General features: G+C 51.5%; 1 protein-coding gene across 3 annotated transcripts in view; it reads left to right on the top strand.

The window, feature by feature from the left end:
• DOCK4 (dedicator of cytokinesis 4) overlaps nt 1-25954 on the top strand; it is a 198923-nt gene that overhangs the window by 167381 nt on the left and 5588 nt on the right. For 2 of the 3 annotated variants that reach the window (XM_059655872.1, XM_059655871.1), the window contains 17 exons: nt 1658-1751; nt 3603-3751; nt 4559-4645; nt 6161-6265; nt 7497-7638; nt 8551-8717; nt 9272-9358; nt 13986-14162; nt 16835-16918; nt 17672-17791; nt 18365-18486; nt 19032-19152; nt 20274-20355; nt 20512-20621; nt 21417-21489; nt 23188-23301; nt 25619-25680. In XM_059655872.1, coding sequence (XP_059511855.1) covers nt 1658-1751; nt 3603-3751; nt 4559-4645; nt 6161-6265; nt 7497-7638; nt 8551-8717; nt 9272-9358; nt 13986-14162; nt 16835-16918; nt 17672-17791; nt 18365-18486; nt 19032-19152; nt 20274-20355; nt 20512-20621; nt 21417-21489; nt 23188-23301; nt 25619-25680 — 1896 coding nt within the window. The remainder of the gene's footprint in view (nt 1-1657; nt 1752-3602; nt 3752-4558; nt 4646-6160; nt 6266-7496; nt 7639-8550; nt 8718-9271; nt 9359-13985; nt 14163-16834; nt 16919-17671; nt 17792-18364; nt 18487-19031; nt 19153-20273; nt 20356-20511; nt 20622-21416; nt 21490-23187; nt 23302-25618; nt 25681-25954) is intronic. The other variant, XM_059655874.1, reaches the window with a different exon arrangement.

The following is a 25954-nucleotide window of genomic DNA, read 5'->3' as shown; positions in this document are numbered from 1 at the left end:
CTCATCATTGATGTTCCTATCTCCCTCTCCCTTCCTCTCTAAAATCAACAAAAATATATTTTAAAAAAGAGAAAGAATGCCAAGATCTACAGTAGAAGAAAAGGGAGAGGATAATGATACAAATTGGAAAAAATGTCGTTCAATTACATGTCCGTGTCTCAAGGATAGGAGAGCCCTCATAGTGAAGAATGGACTCCTGGGAGGTGGTATTCAGGACGGGCATGGGCAGATGGTCCTCAGGCTTCAAGCTCAAGCTCAGTATCATGAGCCACATTAGCTAGTTCAGCCCGTTACCAAAGCCCTCTCTAACGAATCAGCTCCAAACACGTGGAGAATCCATGGCCTGTCCCCCGTGGAAAAACCTGTCACTTCTTCAAGTCATCAGATGTGTCCCCATCGCCACACGCTTTCCTTATTCCTCATCCCGAGTAGCATCATCCGAAATCAGGACCCACCATGACAGGCGTCCCAGTGCTGTAGCCGGGACGTCCTGTCCAAGGGCCTCTTTGGAAAGAGCGCGTCTGAGTCTCACCATGTTGCGCTTCTGCTAGAACAGACGTCCTGTGCTCTGTGTGCCATGTTCAGGGAGGAAGGGCCCTTGCTCACGTGAAGGACTAGAGATGGATGCTGATAATGTACCTGCATTCATTCATTCATTCATTCATTTATTTATTTTTGGTTAATCCTCACAGGAGGATATTTTTTCCCGTTGATTTTTAGAGACAGTGGAAGGGAGGGTAGAGAGGCAGAAACATCAATGTGAGAGAGAGACATCGATTGGTTGCCTCCTGCATGCGCCCTGACCAGGGCCGGGGATGGAGCCTGCAACCGAGATACATGCCCTTGACTGGAATCAAACCCGTGAGCCTTCCGTCCAAGGGCTGGTGCTCTAACCACTGATATAACCAGCCAGGGTGGTGATGCACCTTTAAATGCCAAGAGCATGAGCCCAGGTTACGTTCAAGCTGAGTCTCTGATAACATTAAAAAGTGTTGGGGAAATTTAGGAAGATCAAGCTACTTTTTATATGAATATTTTCAATAAGCTTGTCTCAGTAATAATTTGAAACAAAATACCTTGTTATCAGTCCATTTATGTTTTGTATGTCAACTGGAAAGATTTAAACTCCAGCACAAAGGAGCTCTCATAACACCCCAACGACAAAGAGCCTTTCTTTCCCACCTTCACACGATCTTCGGAAGGAAAAATTGCGTTTGCGTTGTTTTGACTCAGCCTTACCGATGTGTCTTATTTTTCCTTCGAGTAAACGTGTGTTTGAAACTTGAAACGCCTTTGGATATCACTAATTAACTTTAATAAACAGGTTAATCTGTTACCTATTTCACGACTTTAGTTGAATAGGCTGGCTGTCCATTGGCAGCAAAACTAACAAAAAAATGATAGTCACCAAGGTTATGTTCATCAGTGGTGATAACACCGCAGACATTTCCAGCGCGTCCAGTCGCCAGGTCCTGCTGAGCACAGCCGGTGTTGCATACAAACATGCCCCGGGCCTCTGTACTACACTGTTAAAGACATTTATACAAACAGTCCATTCCTTTGCTTCAATGTCATGACACGTCAGCAGAGTAAAAGGCAGGTGTTTGCCGGCCTGACTGTTGAGCAACTCTCCACACTTGTACTTCTTTCCCCCCAGAACTTTTATAAGACGGAACTGAACAAGGAAGAGATGTACATCCGCTACATCCACAAACTCTACGACCTGCACCTCAAGGCACAGAACTTCACAGGTAATTCCGTCTTGGGCTCCGGCCGGGGAGGGTGGACCCTGGTGTGTGAGACACGGTAAGTCCTCTCCTTTTTGGAATTAGGGCTCAAGCATTTCTGCTTTAAAATTGCAATTTATTTCTTATATAATTGATTGTCTTTTGTTCTCTATGTCCCAGCCTCCATATCAGATAAAGAACCACCTATTTTTTTAATAATGGAAATTTATTTTAAACTAGAGGCCCAGTGCATGAAATTTGTGCGGGGGGTGGGGGTGGCGGTCCTTCAGCCCAGCCTGCACCCTCTCAAAACTGGGACCCCTCAGGGGATGTCCGACTACCGGTTTAGGTCCGATCTCCATCTCACAGTCTGGGACTGCTGGCTCCTAACCACTCACCTGCTTGCCTGCCTGATTGTCCCTACCTTGCTCCCCTGCTGGCCTGTTCGCCCCTAACTTGCTCCCCTGCTGGCCTGATCACCCCTAACCACCTGTGCCTTGGCCCCCAGCCTAAGCCGCAGTCTGGCCTGCCTCTGCAGGAGGTGACCGGGCTGATCAGGGGAAGGCGCCGCCCCCATCACCCTGCTGCTGCTGCCACTGCTGGCTGCAGCAGCTGCAAGGCCTGAGCCCAGGGTCTCGCAGCCGACGGGGCTCACGGCTGCCTGAGCCCATGGCTGCCATGAATCCATGGCTGCCTGAACCCATGGCTGCCATGAATCCATGGCTGCCTGAACCCATGGCTGCCATGAATCCATGGCTGTCATGAGTCCATGGCTGCCTGAACCCACGGCTGTCATGAGTCCACGGCTGCCTGAGCCCCAGGCCTCGCAGCCACTATGGCTTTGTCCAGATGGACATCCGGAAGACATCCGCCCTAATTAGCATATTACCCTTTATTAGTATAGATTGGATTTATTTATGTATTTTTGGTATTTCATTTTAATTTGTATGCTGGCTTTTTAACTATATTTCTTGGCATCTTTTTTTTCGAGGTTGTTTTGGGTGTTACAAAATGTATCCCTAACTTTTCAGTCTACTCAGAGTTAGTATTTTATCACCTAAAGTTAAATGTGGAAAGTTTACAGCCATAGAGGCCCCTTTGTCTTCCCCACTTTATGGGGTAGCTGTCATATGTATTCCATCTACATACAATGATGGCCCCACAGACATGCTGAGAATTTTGGTTTCTTAGCTGATCGTGTTGCCTGAGAGTTTAAAAGGTCATTTTTAAGTAGTTGGTAGCCAGATTTTGAGAGAAATGCTCAACCTAGTTTCTATATCTGTGGAAAAAAACCCCGGTAGGCTTGTTGTACTTAAAGTCCATAAAAAAAGAAGTGAGAGAAGCAACGGAGGACAGTCCCTGCAGATGTATAGCAGGTTTATTCTGGTTCTCTAAACAAAATCCAAATCTAGCTGGGTATATTTTGGAGAGGGAAAAACTCTTTAATTTGTTTGTAGTTTTTATGTTCCCCAAAGTCATAAGAAATGAGTCCTTTTCCCTATAACATTTTCTCTTTTTTTCTCTATTTCCCCTATAATATTTTACCCATCTCCCTTCTGTCTTCGTTTCTGTGAGTTCCTGGAGAAAGTGAAATGGATGGAGAACTTCTCTGTAGGGTTCTGTGAATGAATGAATGCATGAATGAATGAATGAATACAGGGAACCAAACAATGACATGCAAATCTCTGATGATTCCATCTTCGAGAAAGTCAGCATTCACTAACCTGCCATTGTATCTATTCTTACATTCTGGGCACTTTTCTGGAATATCATGAAATTCAGAAAGTAGTGTTGTCCCCTCTTTGTCACGAGCTGGCCCCCCCTCGAGGGGCGGCTGCGGGGCCCATCTGGACTTTGCTCCCCGCTGCCTTGCAGAGGCCGCCTACACCCTCCTGCTGTACGACGAGCTGCTGGAGTGGTCGGACCGGCCGCTGCGCGAGTTCCTGAGCTACCCCACGCAGACGGAGTGGCAGCGCAAGGAGCACCTGCACCTGGCCATCATCCAGAACTTCGACAGGGGCAAGGTGAGCGGCCCGGCCGGCGGCGCTGGTGCCTCTCCCTTCATCCCGCTCATGGGTGCCACCTCCTCCGGTGGGGTGCGTGCCATTTCCAGCTTCCGAAAGACTTAATAACGGACACGTTAGTTACATGCTGTCTCCGTGCTTAAAGCCCCAGTGATCCTCCTAACATCAGGAAAGACTTTTTAACAAAATACCTTTTTATTGATTTCAGAGAGGAAGGGAGAGGGAGGGAGAGAGAGAGAAACATCAGTGATGAGAGAGAATCATCGGCTGCCTCCTGTACACCCCACACTGGGGATGGAGCCCGCAACTGGGGCCTGTGCCCTGATCAGGAATCGAACCATGATCTCCTGGTCATAGGTCGATGCTCAACCACTGAGCCATGCCAGCCAGGCCTAACTTTTTTTTTTTTAAATATATGTTTTATTGATTTTTCACAGAGAGGAAGGGAGAGGGATAGAGAGTTAGAAACATCAATGAGAGAGAAGCATCGATCAGCTGCCTCCTGCACACCCACTACTGGGGATGTGCCTGCAACCAAGGTACATGCCCTTGACCGGAATCGAACCTGGGACCCTTCAGTCTGCAGGCCAACACTCTATCCACTGAGCCAGACCAGTTAGGGCCAGGCAGGACTTTTAATAATTTACATGTTAATTACATGCTGTCTCTGTGCTTAAGCTGCAGTGATCCTGTTAACGGCAGGTCATAGGGATGAAGTGAGGCTGGGTGAAGGAAGGCGGTCCCCGCCGGCCTCGGGGTGGAAGTGAGCAAGTGTGGGCGATCCCTGACTGTGCTGTTGGCCCGCAGTGCTGGGAGAACGGCATCGTCCTGTGCCGGAAGATCGCAGAGCAGTACGAGAGCTACTATGACTACCGGAACCTGAGCAAAATGCGGGTAAGGCAGGGCGCGGGCCGCGTGCTGAGCACACGTGGCGTCCTCTGCTGTGAGCTTCCCCATCTGACGTTGTGTCTGGCCCCTCGATATGCCTCCGGGGAGGACTGAGGACAGGCTTTCCTCGGGCTGCCCAGCTCTCGTGCAGAGAAACCACTCATGGCTCTGTGGCGCTTTGAGGAGGACACAACAATGAGCCCTGGACGAGGCCAGCGATCGACAGACTTCTTCATCTCAGGCCCACACCAGAAAGTATATTTTTTGCTGATCTGACCAAAAACAACAGTGTGATTTTGATTCATTCACACCAGACGGCTGTTGTTGTGTTGACTGTTGTCACTTTCGCATTGGACAGTCAGAGGGAAAGAGGTCAGTGGCCCTGACTACCGAAGCAGGTGTTGCAGGGTTAACAGTTCTTGCAGCACTTGGGTGGAAAACCGCTGATCTAGGCTAACCCCCAATCCGAACACACAGTCTGAGCCGGGATTAATACTTCCCTGAGGAAACCCCACACTGGGAAGGGCTTCCCACGTGGACACAAGTCTCTGTAGCGATATATCCTCCTTAGTCCCATAGCCCACGAAGCAAAATAGTAGGAATGGCTAACTGACCCATTTTTTAAATATTCTGGAGCTAAAGTCTATCGTTGTTACCTCTCCTCAGCTCCAGAGATGTGTCTGTATTTGCTAAACCTAAATCAGGGTCCACCCAAGAACTAGGAGTTTGGTGTTCTCTGTGTTCACAAAGGTTTTACTCTCCCTTCCCTCCGACTCAGCCAGGCACCTCCCCTCCGCCCCGGGCCCTCCGCGTCCTTAAGTTCCTCTGGTCTCTAAAATGGGATCATCAGCTTCTGCATTTAAAAAAAGAGGGGATGATGTTGCCTTTTAATTTCGAGGCAGCAGTTGAAGCGATGGTGTCGTTAACCTTTAACAGCTCATGTCAACCCCCTACCTGCCCCCCGTCCCACACCCCCCCCACACACACACACCAAGAGGTCCTTCAGCCAGCAGGAGGTGGCCGTTGGCCGCGTGGTGTTTCATGTCCGCGGGTCATGGATAATTCTAACGAGAAAACCCGACTGGGAATCGAACCACGACCTCGTGGTTCAAGGGTTGACCCTCAGCCACTGAGCCACGCCTCCTCTGCTTTGGTTGGTCAGTTTATCCCCATCCAACCTGAGCACGTGTGCACCTCCCAGATGTCCTGAGCTCCGTGTTTGAAGAGAAGCAAGCCCCCAGGTGAGTACACCTGGCATGAGAATTCCCCAGAAAGGTTGCTTCTCACGGTTCATGCTCATTTTTACTTCCCTGGGAGGAAAGCATTTCCCCGATGGACTGTGCGCACAGACACCATCTTCTCCGGCGAGATCATGTCCTAGCACACCTAGGCTTTAAGCAGGTCAGCGAGCAGCCCGAGAACGGGAGCGAAGTGCTCCTGCGGCAGAGGAAACGTCCCGTGCCGTGAGGTGGAGGAGCCGGAAGAGGGGAGGACTGACCGGGTGTCTCCTTGCTTCCCCAGATGATGGAGGCCTCTCTGTACGACAAGATTATGGACCAGCAGCGCCTGGAACCAGAGTTCTTCAGGGTTGGATTTTATGGGAAAAAATTTCCATTTTTCTTAAGAGTGAGTCGTGTACTATTTAGTTCGCTTTCATACTTCTAATATATAGGGTGTCCTCCCAAAATATATATACACTTTGAATAATTATAAAGGCAGTGTTTATTAAAATACATTTCATTGTTAACATTGAGTTATCAGCTGTGAAAGTGTGTCTGCATTTTGTGGGGGACACCCGGTAGATTCCGTGACCCACAGAGCTGAGCTGTGACTGGCCCTGTTCCCTTTTCAGACAAGTGAGCACATCAGGAGACTTCTATTCACTTTTTTAAAAAAATATATATTTTATTGATTTTTTTACAGAGAGGAAGTGAGAGGAATAGAGAGTTAGAAACATCGATGAGTGAGAAATTTTGATCAGCTGCCTCCTGCACACCCCCTACTGGGGATGTGCCCTCAACCAAGGTACATGCCCTTGACCGGAATCGAACCTGGGACCCTTCAGTCCGCAGGCCAACGCTCTATCCACTGAGCCAAACCAGTTAGGGCCTTTTCACTTTTTTAAAAATTTTTTTAAATTTATTTTTTATTTCCTATTTATTTTTATTGTCTAAAGTTTTACATATGTCTCCTTTTTCCCTAATTGACACCCCCCCCCCCACCCACACACACACACTTCTTTTCACTTTGCTAACCCCATTCTCAGGTAGAATGCCTGGTTTTGAATACTTCCCCAAGATACCAACCAATCTTGTGGTTTCTGTGTCCTGAGTTTCGAAGTTTGCTGGAAGGACGAGCCACCTTTGGTCGTTGGGGTTGTTTCCCTTGGGGGACCGGTTCTTACTCTTCAGTTCAGCGGGCCATCCTCAGCGCTGGCGTTACAGGGAGTGCAGGCCTGGCAGGGGTCCCGGTCCCACGCTGCAGACGGTGCTGCCATTTCACCTTTTTCACCAGCTCCCCAGTCTCTCCCCAGCCCCCCCCCCCCCCCCCCGTCTGTCTGTTCTGTTCTCATATCTGGGAATCCATTCTCGTGTTGTTTGTTAGTTGTTTTTTAAAATATATTCTTATTGATTTCAGAGAGGAAGGGAGAGGGAGAGAGAGAAACATCAATAAGGAGAGAGAATCACTGATCGGCCGCCTCCTGCACACCCCACACTGGGGATCGAGCCCGCAACCCAGGCATGTGCTTGACGGGGAATCAAACTGTGATCTCCGGGTTCATAGGTCGACGCTCAACCCCTGAGCCACGCCAGCCGGGCTGTTAGCTTATTTTGTTCGTCCTTTATTCTGCCTGCAGAACAAGGAGTTCGTGTGCAGAGGGCACGACTACGAGCGGCTGGAGGCGTTCCAGCAGCGGATGCTGACGGAGTTCCCGCACGCCATTGCCATGCAGCACGCCAACCAGCCCGACGAGACCATCTTCCAGGCGGAGGCGCAGTGTATCCACCTGGGCGGGGCCGCTGCCCCACGAGAGCCACGTGGCGGGCAGGCGGGCGGGCGGGCGGGCGGGCAGGCGGGCGGCTGCAGCGCGGGACCCTGCTCGGTTGCCGTGTTCTCCGTCTCCCTCGTTCTCGGCATCTTATTTTCGCTCAGCTCCTTCTGAGCAGAATCGTTCTGTTTATTATCATGATGTCAGGGGAAAAGAAATCTCTTAGATTCTGTTTAATATTTCCCCTTTTAAAAAATATGTTTTTACTGATTTCAGAGAGAGGAAAGAAGCGGGAGAGAGAGAAAGAAGCATCAGTGATGAAAGAGAATCATCTCTTGGCTGCCTCCTGCACACCCCTTCCTGGGGATGAAGCCACAACGTGGGCATGTGCCCTGATCAGAAATAGACTGGGACCTCCTGGTTCATAGGTTGACAACCATTGAGCCACACCGGCCACGCTAATTTTTTCCCTTTTAATTAAAACTTATCCCTGATTTTAAAGCTCTTTTTAGTGACTTCCCTTAGAATAATTTCCCCCTGACATATCCTACGGAAGTGACTTCAGTTCATGAAAATGATCGCCTTACGTTCACTGGAACATACCATTCACCGCCTTTGCCCTTGATATTTTTATTCCCACTCACCCCCGCCCCCCAAAAAATCAGTGGTACATCCATGGGCCCTAAAATTTTAAATGGATACTTTTCCCACAGCCGCTGACCTAGAACTCACCTAAGACCTATTGTTTGGGAATGAGTGTTAGGAACTGAGTTGTGGGCACGTCCTTGGAGATGTTAGTTTACTTCCAGCCAAAGGGGAGCGAATAGCAGATAGCTCCCCCCGCCTCCCCGCCACAGCTCAGCGGGAGCCAGGCTTGTGTGGCGCTTGCCGAGCGAGGTGTCCTCCTTGACGCTGTGCCCAGATCTGCAGATCTACGCCGTGACCCCCATCCCCGAGAGCCAGGAGGTGCTGCAGAGGGACGGTGTCCCCGACAACATCAAAAGCTTCTACAAAGTGAACCACATCTGGAAGTTCCGCTACGACAGGCCGTTCCACAAAGGCCCCAAGGACAAGGAGAACGAGTTCAAGGTGCGCCAGGCTCCTGGGCTCCTCGGAGAAACCTCCTTGTTTCTTGCTGCTGTTGAATGCCTGGCGCAAGTGCAGGAATCTCACAAAGTGTATTCTCCCCTTGGGAATAAACTTGGTTTCCATAAGAAAAATGCGCCATAGGCGCAGAACCCTGGTTGGCAGTGTCAGCTCTTACCAAAGGCAGCCGTGCTTTCGTGTGGCCTGGGTGCTGGTCCGGGCTGGAGGGGCCGGGCTCTGAAATCCTGTGTTCACGTGGACATGGGAAGCGCGGCACAGTGGGTGGGGCTGCGGAGCCGTCGGAGGTTCTGGTGGGTGGGCTCAGGGCTGGCTCCGCAGGTAATTAATTAGAAGGCATCTGTGAGCAGGTCCCATTGCTCTTGGATCTTAGCATCTTCATCTTTAAAATAGAAAAGCCCTTTCCTGCAGGAGATTATGCAGCCGTGTGCGGCGAGCTGGTACGTGACCCCTGATAGAAGTGAATGGCAGACATTAGCTCCAGCTCAGTGACCAGGAAGAGGGGCAACATGGGGGTTAACCTGTCCTGTGCCCCACAGAGCCTCTGGGTGGAGAGGACGTCGCTGTTCCTGGTGCAGAGCCTGCCGGGCATCTCCCGCTGGTTCGAGGTGGACAAGCGCGAGGTGGTAAGGACCAGACTTGTTCGGGGCACTTCCTTCTCACTGCTGCTCGCCCGGGACCCTGCCAGGGTGAGGTGCTCCCGCCTTTGACTGGAAGTTTCTGGAAGCCCTCAGAGCAGTGAGTGGGTGTGTGTGAGACTGACCACTGTGACCAGGGCTCCAGGAGGGCACTCTTGTTGTCCTCGTCCAGGGAGCCAGAGGGGTCCTCAGCGGTCCCCAGGCCTCAGCACACAGGACTGGCCCTGCGGTCAGAGGAACTGGGCTCCGCTCTCTAGTTACTGTAGCTGCACGGCCTTCGCGATCTGATCCCTGGGGGGTGGGCCAGGAAGGTCCTCACAGTGTCTTACTCAGTCCCCAGGGCCACGCCATGAGCTACGCACTCTTGTCCCTCCTCTCACCAGCTTGGAAAGCTTTCGCAGGAGGCCCTATGACAGGATGTTGAGGGTAGACTTGAACACCGGGGGTTCTGACTCCAAAGCCAGTGACGGCATCTCTTCGAGCCTCAGTCTCCTAGGCAGCGGGAGGCCATGCGGAGGCACCTCAGTGTCGGCTGCACAGAGTCCACTCGGGTGGAGGCCACAGTGGCAGGATGCTGGCATGGGAGTCTCACCAGCAGCCCGGGAGGAGAGCCAGCCAGGGAGCTGTGGGTGTTGTTAGAGCCTAGAACCCAGCACCCAAGAGCTCTCGGGGTGTAAGTCATGCCCCCAGCTCCGGTCCCCAGGGTGGCACAGGGAGAGCAGTTGCTGATGGCGGCCACATCCTGTGAGACCCCGCCTGCTCTGCAAGCCCCCAGCACCTGGGTGTCAGCCACAGCCCTGCGATCCCCGCATCCTTCTCCGCGCACATCCCCCCCCCCCACCCCGCCCCGTCCACGTTGGGGCGCAGCCAGCTCTGCCTGCCTCCCTCCTCCAGTGATAGGAGATGGGCCGGGAGTGAGCATAGCTTTCACCTCTTGCTTATTTCGTGGACAAGCCCGCTCTGCTTGGTGGGTCAGCAAGAGCAGCGCCTGCCCACACTGTCCCTGAGAATGGCTCTTCCTACCTGAAGTCTCCGAGTTGACCCACACACAGTTCATCACGTACTGTTAAGCTGGGGAGTTAATGGTGTTTCATTCTGCAGAGCCAGAGAATGCAGGCAGCTCCCCACAGGCCCAGAGCAGTGTGGTCTGGAAGGGTGAGGCCAGGGTCCCCAAGCGGGTGCTGACGCAGCGCACCCGGTGCTTTCCGTGGACGAGGAGAGACTGCCCCGCACGGAGCTCCGCGAGTCTCATTGTTGTGCTTCCTTCCAATGGCATGGGCCCAGCCCTCAGTAATGCTCCCAGCCATCCACCGCCCTGAAGACTCAGCGAGCCTCCGCTCCTCCCTGCCCAGAGTGCTCAGTTCTGGGCATCTCACCCATCGTACTCACCCTGACTATATCACACACGTGCACATGCACATGCACATACATGCATATATTAGCACACGTGCACACACACATGCACATACATGGACATGGCACCCACGCGAGCACACGTGCACACACGAGTACATGCATGTGCGCACCTGGGTGCACACACATGCTCACGTGTGTGCATGTACACCGCTGATACAAAGGAGCATGCTTAGATGAAGATGGGAAGAGCATTACCAAACACAAGCCTTCCAAGCAGCTGCCCACGGTATTGGAACAGGCGGCCTTCTATTCTCTCCAACAGAACCAATCGCTCTGGGCCGCTTTGTTCCCTGAACAAGCCCACTCCTAACACCTGCCTGTCTCCTTCCCGCCGCCTGGCAGGCCACCACCTTGCATTCGTGTTCCTGGTTTCCTGCTTTCACTCCTGCTATAGATGGTCCTCAGGACCAGACACACGTAGTAGGCCCTCAATACATACATGCCAAGCTGAGCTGAAACCCTCATTACCTCGCCACAATCTAAAAGATTCTGAAAACCGAAAGATGATTCTGAAAGTTGGGCTCCAAAATGATTAACCTAACCTGAGGGCGTGTGAGCCCAGTTACGCTCTTTATCTCACTTACTGTAAGTATCCAAACCGGGAAGAACTTTCATGCATTTATTTGAATCAAAGTCATAACGGCGGGAAGCAAAAGCTCAATGGATTGAGGAAATGCTCCAGAGAGTGCAGTTTTACCACCTACTTTATACATCAGGATAGAAGGGGAAGATGTAAGGAAGTTAACATGCTGCCTGGCCCGTGTGGCTCCGTGGTTGAGCATCGACCCATGAAGCAGGAGGTCACAGTTCGATTCCCATTTGGGTCACATGCCCAGTCGGGGGCGTGTGGGAGGCAGCCAATCGATGATTCTCTCTCATCATGGATATTTCTCTCTCTCTCTCTCTCCCTCTTCTTCTCTGAAGTCAATAAAAATGTATTTTTTAAAAGGAAGTTACATGAAATCCACTGGTGATTTCTCCCAGAGAGGTGGGAGAAAGCAAAATGGGGAAACCTCCGAGCTGGGATAGAAAGTAAAGGGACAGACACACACACTTTCACTCAGGTGGGAGCAGGATAGTTCACAGTCAGCAGTTAACTCAGCAGTGAGGGGAATCTGTGGTTTGGGCTCCGCGGGGAGATTGTGCCCTGAGGGCTGGAAAGGGCTTACCCAGATATTCCAGAGGTATGTTCCCTTACCTTCGCTGCTTTCTGGGTCTGGAGCCGAAATACAGGCCCAGATATGATCTCTAGGGAGGTGACCTTCTGTTTCTGCTGTCAGTTGCCTGGCCAGTTTGTTTAGCCATCAGTTTCCCTAGACCAGTGGTCGGCAAACTGCGGCTCGCGAGCCACGCGTGGCTCTTTGGCCCCTTGAGTGTGGCTCTTCCACAAAATACCACATGCGGGCATGCATGTACAGTGCGATTGAAACTTCGTGGCCCATGCGCAGAAGTCGGTATTTTGTGGAAGAGGCCCATTCAAGGGGCCAAAGAGCCGCATGTGGCTCGCGAGCCGCAGTTTGCTGACCACTGCCCTATACCACTCGGGGGAGCTTAATGACCTGTCTCACCATTACCCTCCCTTTTATGGTATCCATTCCCTTGCCTAGGCCATCCGAAATAAACTAGTCAATTTAGTTTTGCCTGGTTTTGAACTTTATATAATGGCGTCGTACTGTATATATCCCATTGTGACTTGCTTCTGCGATTCGGTGTTTTTGTCTGTAGTGTTAGTCCATATTATTACATGTGACTGAAGTTAGTTTTCATTGCTGTGTGTTATTCCATTGTATGATCATACCACACTATACTTGTGCATTTTATTATCAAATGGACACATGAATTTGGGAGACAATTATGAGCATTTTGGCATGTTTCCTTGTGCACATGGCAGGGTCATAAAATATAATAAATATATCACGACTTCAGTATGAAATGCCAGGCTGTTTTCCAAGGTAGCCAAACCAATTAGAACTTCCAAGAGCAGGAACTGAGAGACTGTTGGTCACATTCTCACGTCCACTTGCTGTTGTCATGTTAATTTTGCTATTTTGGCTGGTGGTGAGTAGTATATCACTGTAGTATTACTTTTTACTTCTTTGATCACAATTGAGAATCAACACATTTTCATGTTTACTGGCCATTTGGATTTTCCCTTTGTTGAGCGGTTGTTTCAGTCTTTGGCTCATTTTTATTGGGTTGTTTGTGCCCATTTTCTTACTGGTTTGTAAGAGATTTAAATATTCTGGACCTGGGCTCTCTGCCAGCTTTCCACGGTGCAAGTTACCTATTTCCTGGCAGGTCCGTCCTTCTCTGTAGAGTGCCCTCTGATGAATATACAGTGTTAATTTTGACATCGTCAGAGTATTTTAGAGGTTTTTGGCGTCGGTTTAAAATGATCTAAGCGACCATCAAAAACTCTGGTTTGTTTCCTTAACTGAAAGAGCCGGGACAGGAACTGTAAGCTGGAAGGACTTCACAGCTGAGAGGTTGGCAGACGTTCCTTCAAACACAGCGTCAGTGACAGTACCTGTCACAGTGCAGCCTGTTGGCACACGCCTCATTTTCACCGTTAGGCGTCCCATGCCGCCCAGAACGTTTACCTCGCTGTGTTCTGTTTGGCTGTCCTTCAGCGCGCAGATCCAGGGCCTGTATGACCGTCCTGCTTCCGTACCTCCCACTGTGCCCCCGCCCCCCCGGGCACCTTGTGGAGATGTGGCACATGCAGGGGTGGTCCATGCGGTTCCACGACCCATCTTCCCGAGGCCTGGCAGCTCCTGCACGTCAGAGCACCGGCACGTGCATCTCTGTACCCCCTCCCCACGATGCTCTGCATTAAGAAGCATCTAGACAGGTGACAATAATGTGCCCTGAACGTTTAGCCCTTCCGAAGGAAAAAAAAACCCACTGTTTAAAAGTCATTACATGACTTTTTTTCTTTTAAAGGTTACATCGAGTGTTGCCATGCTAATAGAGAATTAACGATTACCGATGCTCCAAACCTAGTTTCACCCAATGACTGTCATGCCCATCGCTTTCTAGACTTTACTAACGCAGCTGATTTATCTCACAGTCCTTGTCTATGGCACTGGGTGCCCTGGGAGAGGTCTGAATGGGAGGGGTGGGGAGAGGGGCGGGCCCTGCTCGTGGGACCCAGATAATCTCAGACTCCAGCACGTGCCTGTGCTCATCGGCTCCTCAGGTGGAGATGACGCCCCTGGAGAACGCGATTGAGGTCTTGGAGAACAAGAACCAGCAGCTGAAGACTCTGATCAGCCAGTGTCAGACCCGGCAGATGCAGAACATCAACCCGCTGACCATGTGCCTGAACGGGGTCATCGATGCTGCCGTCAACGGCGGAGTCTCCCGCTACCAAGAGGTGAGAGTGTGAAAAAGAATTAAAAGAAAAAAGAGGTGAGGGTGCCCTGCCGGTGTGGCTCAGTGGTTGAACCAGGAAATCACAGTTTAATTCCCGGTCAGGGCACATGCCTGGGTTGCGGGCTCGATCCCCATTGTGGGGTGTGCAGGGGCAGCTGATCCATGATTCTCTTTCATCATTGATGTTTCTATCTCTCTCTCCCTCTCTTTTCCTCTCTGAAATCAATAAAAAAAATTTATCTAATATATAAAAGGCTAAGTGATCAATTGTATGTCCATCTGACCACCCAACCAACCATCTGTTAATGTGACGCGCACTGGCAATTTAAAAATAAATGTTGACTCGCACAGGGGTGATACGTATAAAGCTCTCACACATGTGTTTCGATCTGTCATTGTCGATCGTGAATTTGGTTGTTTTTGTTGACATTCTGAAGCTGAGAGAAGCAGCATCGTCAACAGAATATATCTGAAGACCAACTATTGGCACAATGCACCTCTGAAATGTCTGTGTTGTGCTGCATGCTATGCGGTCGACTACAGTACAAACGAGTTTAAAGTACTGTAGTGTTTGGGAATGTTTCAGACAGTTGTCTCTTAAAACAAATATGAGATCACAGGATTCTGCTTACAGTGAATGGTTAGTAAAACTTAGAGATGGCAAACTTGATAGCAGTTTTCATTTAGGAATGGATATTATTGAAATCCCCTGTGAAATTATTTGTAATGGATCTATTCTTGAAGCTATCTTTGGAAATAGTATATCTATAGATAATATTAAAAATGTATCTAAATGTGTGATTCTTTGTCCAAAAACTGAGCACGTTCATAAATTAAATGAAGAAATTTTGAATATACTCTATGGAGATGTTTACACCTATTTGAGTGACGATTCCATCGATTCAACGGATGATGCTGAAAACGAAAATTTTTCCATCAAATTTCTTAATAGTATTACTCCTTCGGGAATGCCATGTCATAAATTTAAATTGAAAGTAGGTGCAATCATCACGCTACTGAGAAATCTTAATAGTAAATGGGGTCTTTGTAATGGTACTAGATTTATTATCACAAGATTTCGACCTAACATTATCGAAGCTGAAGTATTAACAGGATCTGCAGAGGGAGAGGTTGTTCTGATTCCAAGAATTAATTTGTCCCCCTCTGACACTGGCCTCCCATTTAAATTAATTCGAAGACAGTTTCCCGTGATGCCAGCATCTGCAATGACTATTAATAAATCACAAGGACAAACTCTAGACAGAGTAGGAATATTTCTACCTGAACCCGTTTTCGGACATGGGCAGTTATATGTTGCTTTCTCTCGAGTTTGAAGAGCGTGTGATCTTAAAGTTGAAGTTGTAAATACTTCATCACAAGGGAAATTAGTCAAGCACTCTGAAAGTGTTTTTTTTAAAAATATATATTTTATTGTTTTTTTACAGAGAGGAAGGGAGAGGGATAGAGAGTTAGAAACATCGATCAGCTGCCTCCTGCACACTCCCTACTGGGGATGTACTCACAACCAAGGTACATGCCCTTGACCAGAATCGAACCTGGGACCCTTGAGTCCGCAGGCCAGCGCTCTATCCACTGAGCCAAACCGGCTAGGGCTCTGAAAGTGTTTTCACTCTTAATGTGGTGTACAGGGAGATATTAGAATAAGTTTAATCAATTTATCAGTCATTGTTTTTATCAATGCTGTTTTTATATCATGTTTTTGTTGTTTTTATATCATATTTGTGTTGTTTTATATGTCTGTGTTGTTACGTTATTATTAATCAATTTATATATTATTTTCATATACATTTTACTGATTTTCTTTAATCTCTGACACTTCTATTATAGAGAAAGGGTGAATAGTGATATTAAAATATTTCTTCTAATTAATTTCCTTTCAATGTGCTAGAACCCATGCACCGGGCCACTAGTATGTACATAAATTTTTTAAAAAAAGAGGTGAGGTTTAGGGATTGTTGTTTGAAAATTTTCAGAGGTGATTTCTCAGGGTTTCGGGAATCTTTGTTCAAAATATGCACGCATGTCAGCCTGCTAGCACGGGCTGCTGTTGGCTCGGAGGCTGCTGTTGGGCAGAGCAAGCACATCATTTGTGAGGCATGATCCCTCCGTGTCCCCGTGTGATATTTTGAGGATAAAAGTGTGTGTTCTTGGACGAATAAAAGTAGCGAGGGCATGTGTAACAGATGTCTGCCTAAAATCATTGCCCTGAGCAAGGAGGCTCATGGCATAGAGAAGTGCGGTCTTGTCTAGGAGATGCCTTAAGTCGACTGGGTACCTGTCCTCTTAGTGCTCAACAGGAAGGCACAATCGCTTGGAACCGGAAGCCAGCGCCATGGTCACACTGAACCTAAGGCAACTGATTTAAGAGTGTGATGCCATAGAGCTTATTCATTTGGCTTTGCTATTGGTTTGTTTTATCAAAAATACTTACACAATCTCTGATCTTCCTCGGACGGTCCGTTCCTTATATCTCCATTCTGGCCAGCTGCCCACACTAGGCATCCCTCCACCTGCTCCCAAGCCGGGTATACAGTGGTGTCCTCGTTCACGACAGCGCTGTTTCTTTAAAGGGACCAGGGCATTCAAAACAACAGGTCTCTCCCTTCCTTTGTAACTCTCCCGAAGTGCACTGATGATTCCTCCTCTCCCCAGGCATTCTTTGTCAAGGAGTATATCTTAAGTCACCCTGAAGACGGAGAGAAAATTGCCCGGTTACGAGAGCTGATGCTCGAGCAGGTAAGGCAGAGGCGTGGCTGGGCTGAGAACGGGGGTGGCCAGGCCGGGGCTGCAAGGGGCAAATGACAGCTGCTACTCGACTCAAAGGAATGAAGCAGTTGATAGCTGAACAAAAGAAACTGGAAGGTTTATGTTCTTCTCTTTGGGGGTTCCTCCTGGCAGGAAACCTTGGTTTACATCAGGAGCGGTTCCTCGATACGCTATGACTGAACAGAATAAACTTTAACACAAACAAGAAGCATAGCGGTTAGCATAGAATTCCTGTGCACTTTGTACTTCCTCCTTGATGGATTTTGAAAATCTGGGGGGCATTGGATGGGCACAGAAGAACCTGAGGGGAGAGAGAAGAGTAACATGGAAAAGAGGGTGCCCCCCAGAAAAGAGATCCCTCAGGGAACAGCGCCCTATCCTGCCAACAGGGGGCAGCCCCGTCCCATCTGGGGAAGCGCTGGAGGAGCCAAAGGGACACGTAACTGCTTCCAAGGTTATTAGAAATCTAGGACACGTGGGGGGGCAGGAACTTCGAGTCTTTGGAATCAGGGACCACAGTCTGGATCCCCATCGTGTCCTCTGCTCGCAGGACGGTTCTGAGCCTCGGTGTCCCTGCCTGCGCATTAGGGACCGCTCCTGTCCTGCTGGGTCGAGAGGAATGAGCGCCAGTGCATGCAGGCGTGAGGGGACGGTGCTTGACCCCAGGGGGCACTCCGTGGAGTTCCTCGTCCATGCGGACCTTCTCCTTGTGTGTTTCTCCAGGCACAGATTCTGGACTTTGGCTTGGCCGTGCATGAGAAGTTTGTACCTCAGGACATGCGACCCCTCCACAAGAAGCTGGTGGACCAGTTCTTCATGATGAAGTCGAGTCTAGGGATACAGGTAGGTCCACAGTGCCCGTGCCCCAGCACTGACCTTTAGCTGGTCTTAGAGAGCCGAGGCGGTGGTCAGTGGTGACATCTTCTGGTGCTTCCACCAAACTGCACCATCTGGCCGGGAGTCCTCCGATATTGAAGCTGCATCGCCATCTTTTGGCCATGCTCGGCTTTTAGGAAAATGAAAAGTAAGCGAGAGAAAGCTTAATAAGCCTGGCTAGTGTAGCTCAGTGGTTGAGTGTCAACCTATGAACCAGGAGGTCAGGGTTCAGTTCCCCATCAGGGCACAGGCTTGGGTTGTGGGCTCATTCCCCAGTGTGGGGTGTGCAGGAGGCAGCTGATCAATGATTCTCTCTCATCATTGATGTTTCTCTCTCTTTTTCCTTCTCCCTTCCTCTCTGAAATCAATAAAAACATTTTTTTTAAAAAAAAGAAAGCTTAATAATACTGAAACCTACCATAATAGCCCCATGTAAAGATTTCAAGATACTCAGCACGCGTATCTAATATATTGAAGTATCGCATAGGTTATTTTGCCCACACGGTTCCTCTTCTGAAGGGTTTTCTGCATTACTCTTAGGAGTTCTCTGCTTGTCTACAAGCCAGCCCCGTCCACTTTCCTAACGGAAGCCCTCGTGTGTGCCGGAACTCGGCGCCCGCCTCCATGAGCCCAGACGGTTCCCGGGTAGTTCCCAGGCGCAGGTGAGTCCTATTCTTTGTTCTCGTACACTTTGGCCCCCGCCCCCGCACAATGACCTGGAGTGGCCGGCTCCTTCTTGCACAGCTTGTCAAATCCGCTACTTCTTAATGAAATCATTAACCCGCGAGGCAGCTGCAGGCATCTGCTACTGGTGAGCTATCCACAGCATGAGGAATAAATACACGCAAACATATGACTAGATCAAGGCAAACAGGAGACACCAAAAAGGGTGGATATATTTTTTAATGTTCTTGTTGATTTTAGAGAGGAAGGCATAGAAACATCAGTGATGAGAGAGAATCATTGATCGGCTGCCTCCTGCACGCCCCGTGCTGGGGATCAAGCCCGCCACCTGGGCATGTGCCCTGACCGGGAATCGAACCGGGGACTTCTCGGTTCATGGGTTGACGCTCAACTACTGAGCCACACTGGCCAGTCGAGGGTGGATATTTTCCCCTTTGGTTTCACACCAGGCCAGCGTGGGATGAAGCGCAGTTCAGAGACTGAGTTAACAACCATTTCTCCCCGCCTCTTCGCCTCCCACCAGCCCTCTAAGTTACCCGGCCATCAACCGGTACTCTTCGTCGTCGCTGTCCTCACAGGCCTCCGCTGAAGTCAGCAACATCACGGGGCAGTCGGAGAGCTCCGACGAGGTCTTCAACATGCAGGTGCGGGACCCACGTTCTGTCTTTCCTGTCACACAGTTCCGCCTCCGTCCCAGGCCTGTCTCCTCTGGGCAGTGCTGCTGGGCAGAGCCTGCGACGAGACCGGGACTGGAGGGCAACCTGGAAACGCTGGCCTGGTCTCTGGGGTCTGCCTGGCTGGTCCAGCCCCACTCACTGTCAGAGGCAGGGACGGGCAAGGGAGAGCCAGGAGCTCACGGTCAGCTCTGAGCCCCTCTGGTCCGGTGTCCGCATGGCCACCTGTCCGCATCTCCAACTGGCCTTTTCCCCTGTAAGGATATGTTGTTTACGGGTCCATTATAAAATCTCTTCCTTAGGTATAGCCGAAAATTTCTGCAATGAAGAGTCTTTTTGCTAAAGAAAAAAATATAGTTTTAGGGATTTTAGAGTTAGTGTAGCTCTTGCAACAAAAAATTCTATTTAGACACCACTAATGTGGCATCTATAACAGCCCTGTCAGACTAAGCTGAACTTCCTCTCCACTGTCCTTGAAGAAGAGGCTCCATTCATGTCGCCAAATACATGCTTTGAACACACTTTTGGAGGAAGTGGGAAGATGGATTCTCTGCCTCTTAGAAGCACTCGCCTGCTTACGTGGCCGGTGTCTTGCTTGTCTTAGATGGCCTGCCAGTGGTCCCCAGCCACACAGATAGCTGGCCAGCATGAATGCCTGCCTTGGGCAGGAGTCAAAATCTCAAGTTCTTTTCTTTTAGAAAATATTTTTTTTAAATTGATTTTTAGAGAAAGGGGAAGGGAGAGGGAGAGAGCACAGAACATGAGAGTGAGAGCAAAACATTGATGCCTCCTGCACGCCCCCTATCCCGGATCGAGCCACAACCTGGGCATGTGCCCTGACTGGGAATCGAACCAGCGACCTTTTAGTGCACAGGACGACCCCCAGCCGAGCCACACCAGCCACGGCCCAAATTCTGGATTAATTCAGACAGGTCTTCCTATCAGTCCGAGTCGGTCAGATTTTTCTACGCATCAAAATGGCCTTTTCTTTGCTGTTAATTTGAAAAAAAACACATCGGTGATTTTGCTTTGAACATGTCGGTGTGGCGCAGTCTCTGAGCAGCCTGTGATACCGCTTCCCTGTGTTACAGCCAAGCCCGTCTACCTCAAGCCTGAGTTCCACCCACTCCGCCTCGCCCAACGTGACCAGCTCTGCCCCATCGAGTGCCAGAGGTCAGCACCGGGTGCGGTGGGCTGAGGGGCCCCGGGAGCCGCCCAGCGCCTGGGAGCCAGGGTTTCCGTGTCCCGATCTGTGGCCACAACCACGGCACACAGCTCCCAGCTGCAGACGGTGGCGCCCCCTCACTGACCATCCTTCCTCTCTTCCAGCTTCTCCTCTCTTGTCCGACAAACACAAACATTCCCGAGAGAACGCCTGCCTGTCCCCCCGGGAGCGGCCGTGCAGCGCCATCTACCCCACACCTGTGGAGCCTTCGCAGGTAACCCTCCGGCCGGGACCCTAGAAGACAAGGAAGGGTCTGGAACGGCTCACATGTCCCCAAAGAAACACAATGGCTGCCAGAGGCAACCCGTGGGCTGCGTTAGATGGCGCGTCCCGCCTGCAGGGGCCAGGGAACCGGGTCTGCGCCTGGCGGAGAGAGTTTCTGCCCAGCCACTTCCTCCGCAGACACGTGGTTGTTGCCTGAGAGTAAAGCCGAGAGGGAAGCGAGGAATGGTTCTCCTCTCTGATCTGACTCTGCATTTCTTTTTTTCTTTTTTAAATATGTTTTTATTAAGTTCAGAGAGAGGAAGGGAAAAGAAGAGAGAAAGAGAAAGAGACATTGATTTGTTGTTCCACTTATTGACACATGGATTGGTTGATTCTTGTATGTGCCCTGACTGGGGAGCGAACCCGCAACCTTGGCGTATCGGGAGGATGCTCTACCCAACTGAGCAGCCCGGCCAGGGCAGCGCTTGTATCTCTAAAGAGCACCACAGCCTATCTGCTACTCACCATTTGTGTTTTCCTACATTTTATTGTGAGAAGTTACTTACCGTTTTTATTTAAAATCTAAGACGAACTTTTGAAACACTGTGTTCTCTTTGTCAAAACCTAAGGCTCTTCCCTTTTTCCCCCTTACATATAATTAGCTCTCTGTTCCTAGGGACCTCGGATAGCATACAAAATATTGTTTTGAACAAAAAGTTTCCATAATGAGATCATCTTCTCATTTTCTAGAAGGTCCCCCAAGTCAGCCTGTCACCCCATAACCACAGATCCTTGTGCCTTCCAGAGGCTGCTGTTCAATCACATTGGAGACGGAGCCATGCCGCGCAGCGACCCTAACCTGTCCGCACCTGAGAAAGGTAGGCAGCAGCAGCGTCAGCCCTGGACTGTGCGTGGGCCTGTCTGTCCTCATTGCTCATCTCCTTGTGTCTGTGTGGAAGGCATGTCTCGGGTCTGGAGGATCAGGACCAAGGTGCCCTGTAGGGGATCAACAAAGACAGTCGCTCACAATGTGGTCTTTGAACGCTGTCTTTCTGTCGGGTTTAACAGCAGAGCCTGAGCCAGTTAGGGGCTCCTCTGGGAAGTGGCTTTTCCGTGAGTCCCCGAGGCCAGCCCTGCCTTCCTGCGACGGAGAGGCCCATGAGGCTGCATGCTCGGCACAGGGACGCACACCTTCCCAGAGAAGTCCCCCGCCCCCCCTCCCCCCCATGGCCCTCACACAGCTCCTCTGCCAGCGCATGTCGTGTGGGGTGACTCAGGTACTGTTGAGTTGCAGTCCAGTGCGTAATGGAGTGCCCTCGGCCTCAGGGTCACACAAAAGGAGAAGCAGATACGTGCATTGCAGCGAGCAGCCCATTAGCATCAGTCTGTGCAGTATAGTGGGGGGCTTCCGGGGTGCGGGGCTGGGGGAGCCAGGCCCCCACTGGCTTCTCTCAGGGCCAGCCTCACAGAGCCCAGTGGTCCCACCAGCCCCAGTCAGGAGTCACTAATGAAACGGCCCTGAAAAGTGCCCTGGAATCACCCTCATTCAGAACTGGGCTGTGTTGTGGTGGAGTATCCGGTACAGTGACATCCAGACTGTCCTCGGGAGGTCACATTAGTGAGACCGCAGCCCCAGTTGCTAGTATTTTAGAACAAAAATGTGGCTTTCATCTTACAAGTCAGATATTGATCTCTGTCTGAAGAATGTAGGAATATGGCCTTTTCCTCGGAAATCCTGCTACCAAAGAAAACCACAAAGCAAACTGGAAAGGAACCGAGGAAAGGTACATGTATTTCAAGAGCGGTCATTGCATCCCATTAAATGCACGTGGCAAAATGTTGGCATCCTAGCCACGACCACCAGGGGGCAGTGCCTGCGCAGGGAGCAAGCCACGGGACCCTCCAAGGCCTGCCTGGAAACTGCAGCACAGCGCTATTTATAACCCTTGCCTCTAGCCGCCTCCTGTCAGTGGCTCCATATTTCTGGATCTCGCTGAAGCATGCAGCAGGCAAACGAGAAAAGAGGACGATGCCAACCCAGTCGAAGTTCTTTGTAGGACGTGCCTCAGTAGAGTGCATTGATTTCGGGAGCTGGGGCCCTTTTCCCAGAGTGGGTCCGGTCCGCAGGCGGTGTGGTAGGCTGCCCCTTCCCCGTGATTCTGCCAACATTTGTCACCGCCTTCCCCCTAAGTGCCACGTGTCCACCAGTCCCTACGAAAGACAGTTTTGAAGTAGTCTAGTGGTTGCATTCTTCGTCTGCCCTCTCGCATCTGAACAGGTTTGTAGTTCTATCAAGGCTCTGCGCTACGTGTGAGGCTGTGGTTCCGTGTGACTGTGAGTGCAGTACACAGACCCGGTCTCACCTAGTTCAACGTCAGCTCTCACGGTGAGGGAGGCAGGCAGAGAAAGGGCCCGGCCTTAGCAGCTTTCCTGTGTGTGTGCGTGTGTGCGTGTGTGCGTGTGCGTGTGCGTGTGGTGTGCTTAAATCCAGTTGGTTTCTTTCATTCTGGGTAACTGATTCTTTAAGGTCTCGGGTCCAAAGGGCAGAGTGCTTTAGCTATGTCATTCCCTTCCAGCTGTGAACCCCACCCCTAGCAGCTGGAGCCTGGACAGTGGGAAGGAGGCCAGGAGCATGGCGGAGAGTGGGAGGCTCCTCTCGCCCCCTGTCCCTCCGCGGCCCGCACTGACGGGTGGGTATATGACGCGTGTGCATAGTCGCTTCTCTGCAATAACCACTGCACTGACTGCTCCCGCTGCGGATTGCGCAGAGAAAGGCAGGGGGTGGTCCTGGCGCGGGGGGCCTCAGTCGCTGCCTAATGCGTGGGCGCTGTCCCTCTCTCTGCGGAACTCCTGCTACACTGCGTTCCTCGTGAGCTCTGACGGGAGCGCGTTCTCTGCACGCTGTGGGCTGGCACTGCCCTCCTAGCCGCCTCCTCCTCGGCAGCCTCTGCTGGCGCGCTGCTCCCTTCCCTCTCGTGTGGAGCTGATGCCAACGCCGCAGGCGGCCCCGAAACAGGCACTGACTGACCCTAACTCTGATGGGCAGCTGGGGACAACTACCCCCGTGCCACGCTGTCTGCTGCCCGAGAGGACCATATTTGATCATTTCTCGAAGGCCTCAGAGTTCAAGAACCCTGACAGTGATGGTGGGGGAAGCTGCCTGTGAGCTGACAGCAGGAACAGGGCCCCTGTCCTCCTGAACAAGCCCTTTGCTCAGTGCCCTCCACAGGGGGTGTCACTGAAAGGGCTGACCCGCTCTGCCAGCTCCCCTACCCTGGTGCTGGGCAGTCTTCCCAACACTTAACGCAGGTCGAGAGTAGTTCTGAAACTGAATACACCCAGCCTCCTGGTAAGAGGAAATACCATGCCATTGCCTCTGTGGGCTTTCCTGGAGGATCCGTTTCATTTGCTGCATTTTAGCATCTTTTTTTTGTTTACTAAGAAGAGGAAAGTGACTTTCTTTTTATGTACTTAATTATATACACTTTTTTTAAAATTGATTTCAGAGAGGAAGGGAGAGGGAGAGAGATAGAAACATCAATGATGAGAATCATTGATGGGCTGCCTCCTGCACGCCCCCTACTTGGGATTGAGCCACAACCTGGGCACGTGCCCTGCCTGGGAATCAGACCGTGACCTCCTGATTCATAGGTCGACACTCACCCACTGAGCCACGCCGGCCGGGCAGCCTTTCTTTTTCAAATAAAACTCTCTGCTGCCAGGTTTTCTGTCGTTGCCATAGCTAAACCCCACCAGCAGGGTTTGAAAGGCCGTGAGAGCTTTAAGCAGAGCAGGATCCACTGGGCTCAGCTGTGAAGGGCACCAGTGTGTCACTGCAGCCCCCCGGTGAGGACTCAGCCCCCAGGTGACTTGTGTTCTGCTGTTAAACCTGGTTGTGTGGCTGCAGGTGGGAACTTGAAAAGCATTTCAGCAGCTGTCAGCTGGGGGTGGTTCGGCTCCTAGGCCCATTCAAATCTGTAGGCAAGGGTCCTGGCAGGGCTGGCGTAGGCTCCGTGCGAGAACGCCTTCCTGAGCAGCGGCTCTGTGAGCCTGAGCGGGCAGGTGCGCAGGAGGGGTCACTGAACACCGAGCCAGGAGAGGCCCCGCGCACACGGGTGACTGACCTCTGCAGGGTAGCGTGGCGGGCTGCCTCCCTTCCGCACAGATCCTCCTGGTCTGTCCTCTGTCCTCATCTGTGCTCTCTGTGGGGGCAGGGGGGTGTCTGGACTGTCTGTCTCCACTTCAGCCTTTCTGTGGTTTCCTGTGAGTTATCAACCTCCCGTGACAGCCGGTGGGGGGGGGGGGGGGCGGGGGGGCGGGCACGGGCAGCCTACCACAGAGCAATAAACCCCGAGCTCATGAACCCCGACTTGGTGGAATTAGGAGAGGCGTCTGCACTCTGCACAGAGCAGTTCATCTATCCACGTGCCAGGTCCCGACGTGGGGCTGGGCCGGTGGGCGGGAGGAACACGCCTGTCTGCCCCGATGATGAAATCTAGGGCACCACCCCCTCCCCCACCCCCATCCTCCATCCCGGGGACCAAGGGGGACCGGAGTACAGGCATTAGGGGGCTAGTGGTCGTGGCCAAGGGTTTGTACGGTTCGCAGTGGGGGGTGGGGGCGTGCAGTCAGAGGCTGGAGTCCGCGTGCCCCTGGACCTAGTCAGTCTGTGCTGCCCAGTGCCCTGGCTTCCCTTTGCCGCTCAGGCCCAAGCCAGCAGCGTCTGTGGAGACGGCTCCCGGGCCCCCCACACCCACAAGCCTCTGGGCTTTGGGGAAATGGAAGGGACGATGGCCCTCTGGGGCCCTGCCACTGAGGCTCAGGCATCCTGCTCGGCTGTGGCTTTTCACTCCTCTCCCAGTCCGGACGCTGCCAACCTTGGGTGACTTACGCCACTGCCCAGGTCCTCCTTGGGCGCCCAGGGCCACCTGTGGGTTTGCACACGCAGAGGGCATGCCCGGGGTCAACCGCCCGGTGTTTCTGAATTGAAACTCTCTCTCTTTACAGCTTCGCCTGCGAGACACATGGCGCCGGTCTCCCCCTCACCTGCCGGGCGGTCTCCGTTGAAGGTAGGGCTCTCGTTTAACTGAGCCTGGGGTGGGCCCCGTGTTCCCTCCCGCCTGAGGAGCCCCCTGGTCCGTTAGCAGGGCTTTCATTTGCACGGAGCAGGCAGAGAAGTGGGGGGCAGGGCGAGGAAGGCGGGGCGGGAGCAGCCCTGGGCTTTCCCCTGGGGGTGCTTCCTCCGCTGACGCAGCCCGTGTTCAAGTTATTAGCCTCGCTCGCTCGCAAATGGTGCCAGTGAGGGTGTGCCGCCTGGAGAGAGACGCCGAATTAGGAAAGAAA

This window comes from Myotis daubentonii, chromosome 10 (genome assembly GCF_963259705.1).
Source record: "Myotis daubentonii chromosome 10, mMyoDau2.1, whole genome shotgun sequence".
Classification (NCBI taxonomy): Eukaryota; Metazoa; Chordata; class Mammalia; order Chiroptera; family Vespertilionidae; genus Myotis; species Myotis daubentonii.
This window is presented reverse-complemented; position numbering and strand designations above follow the sequence as displayed.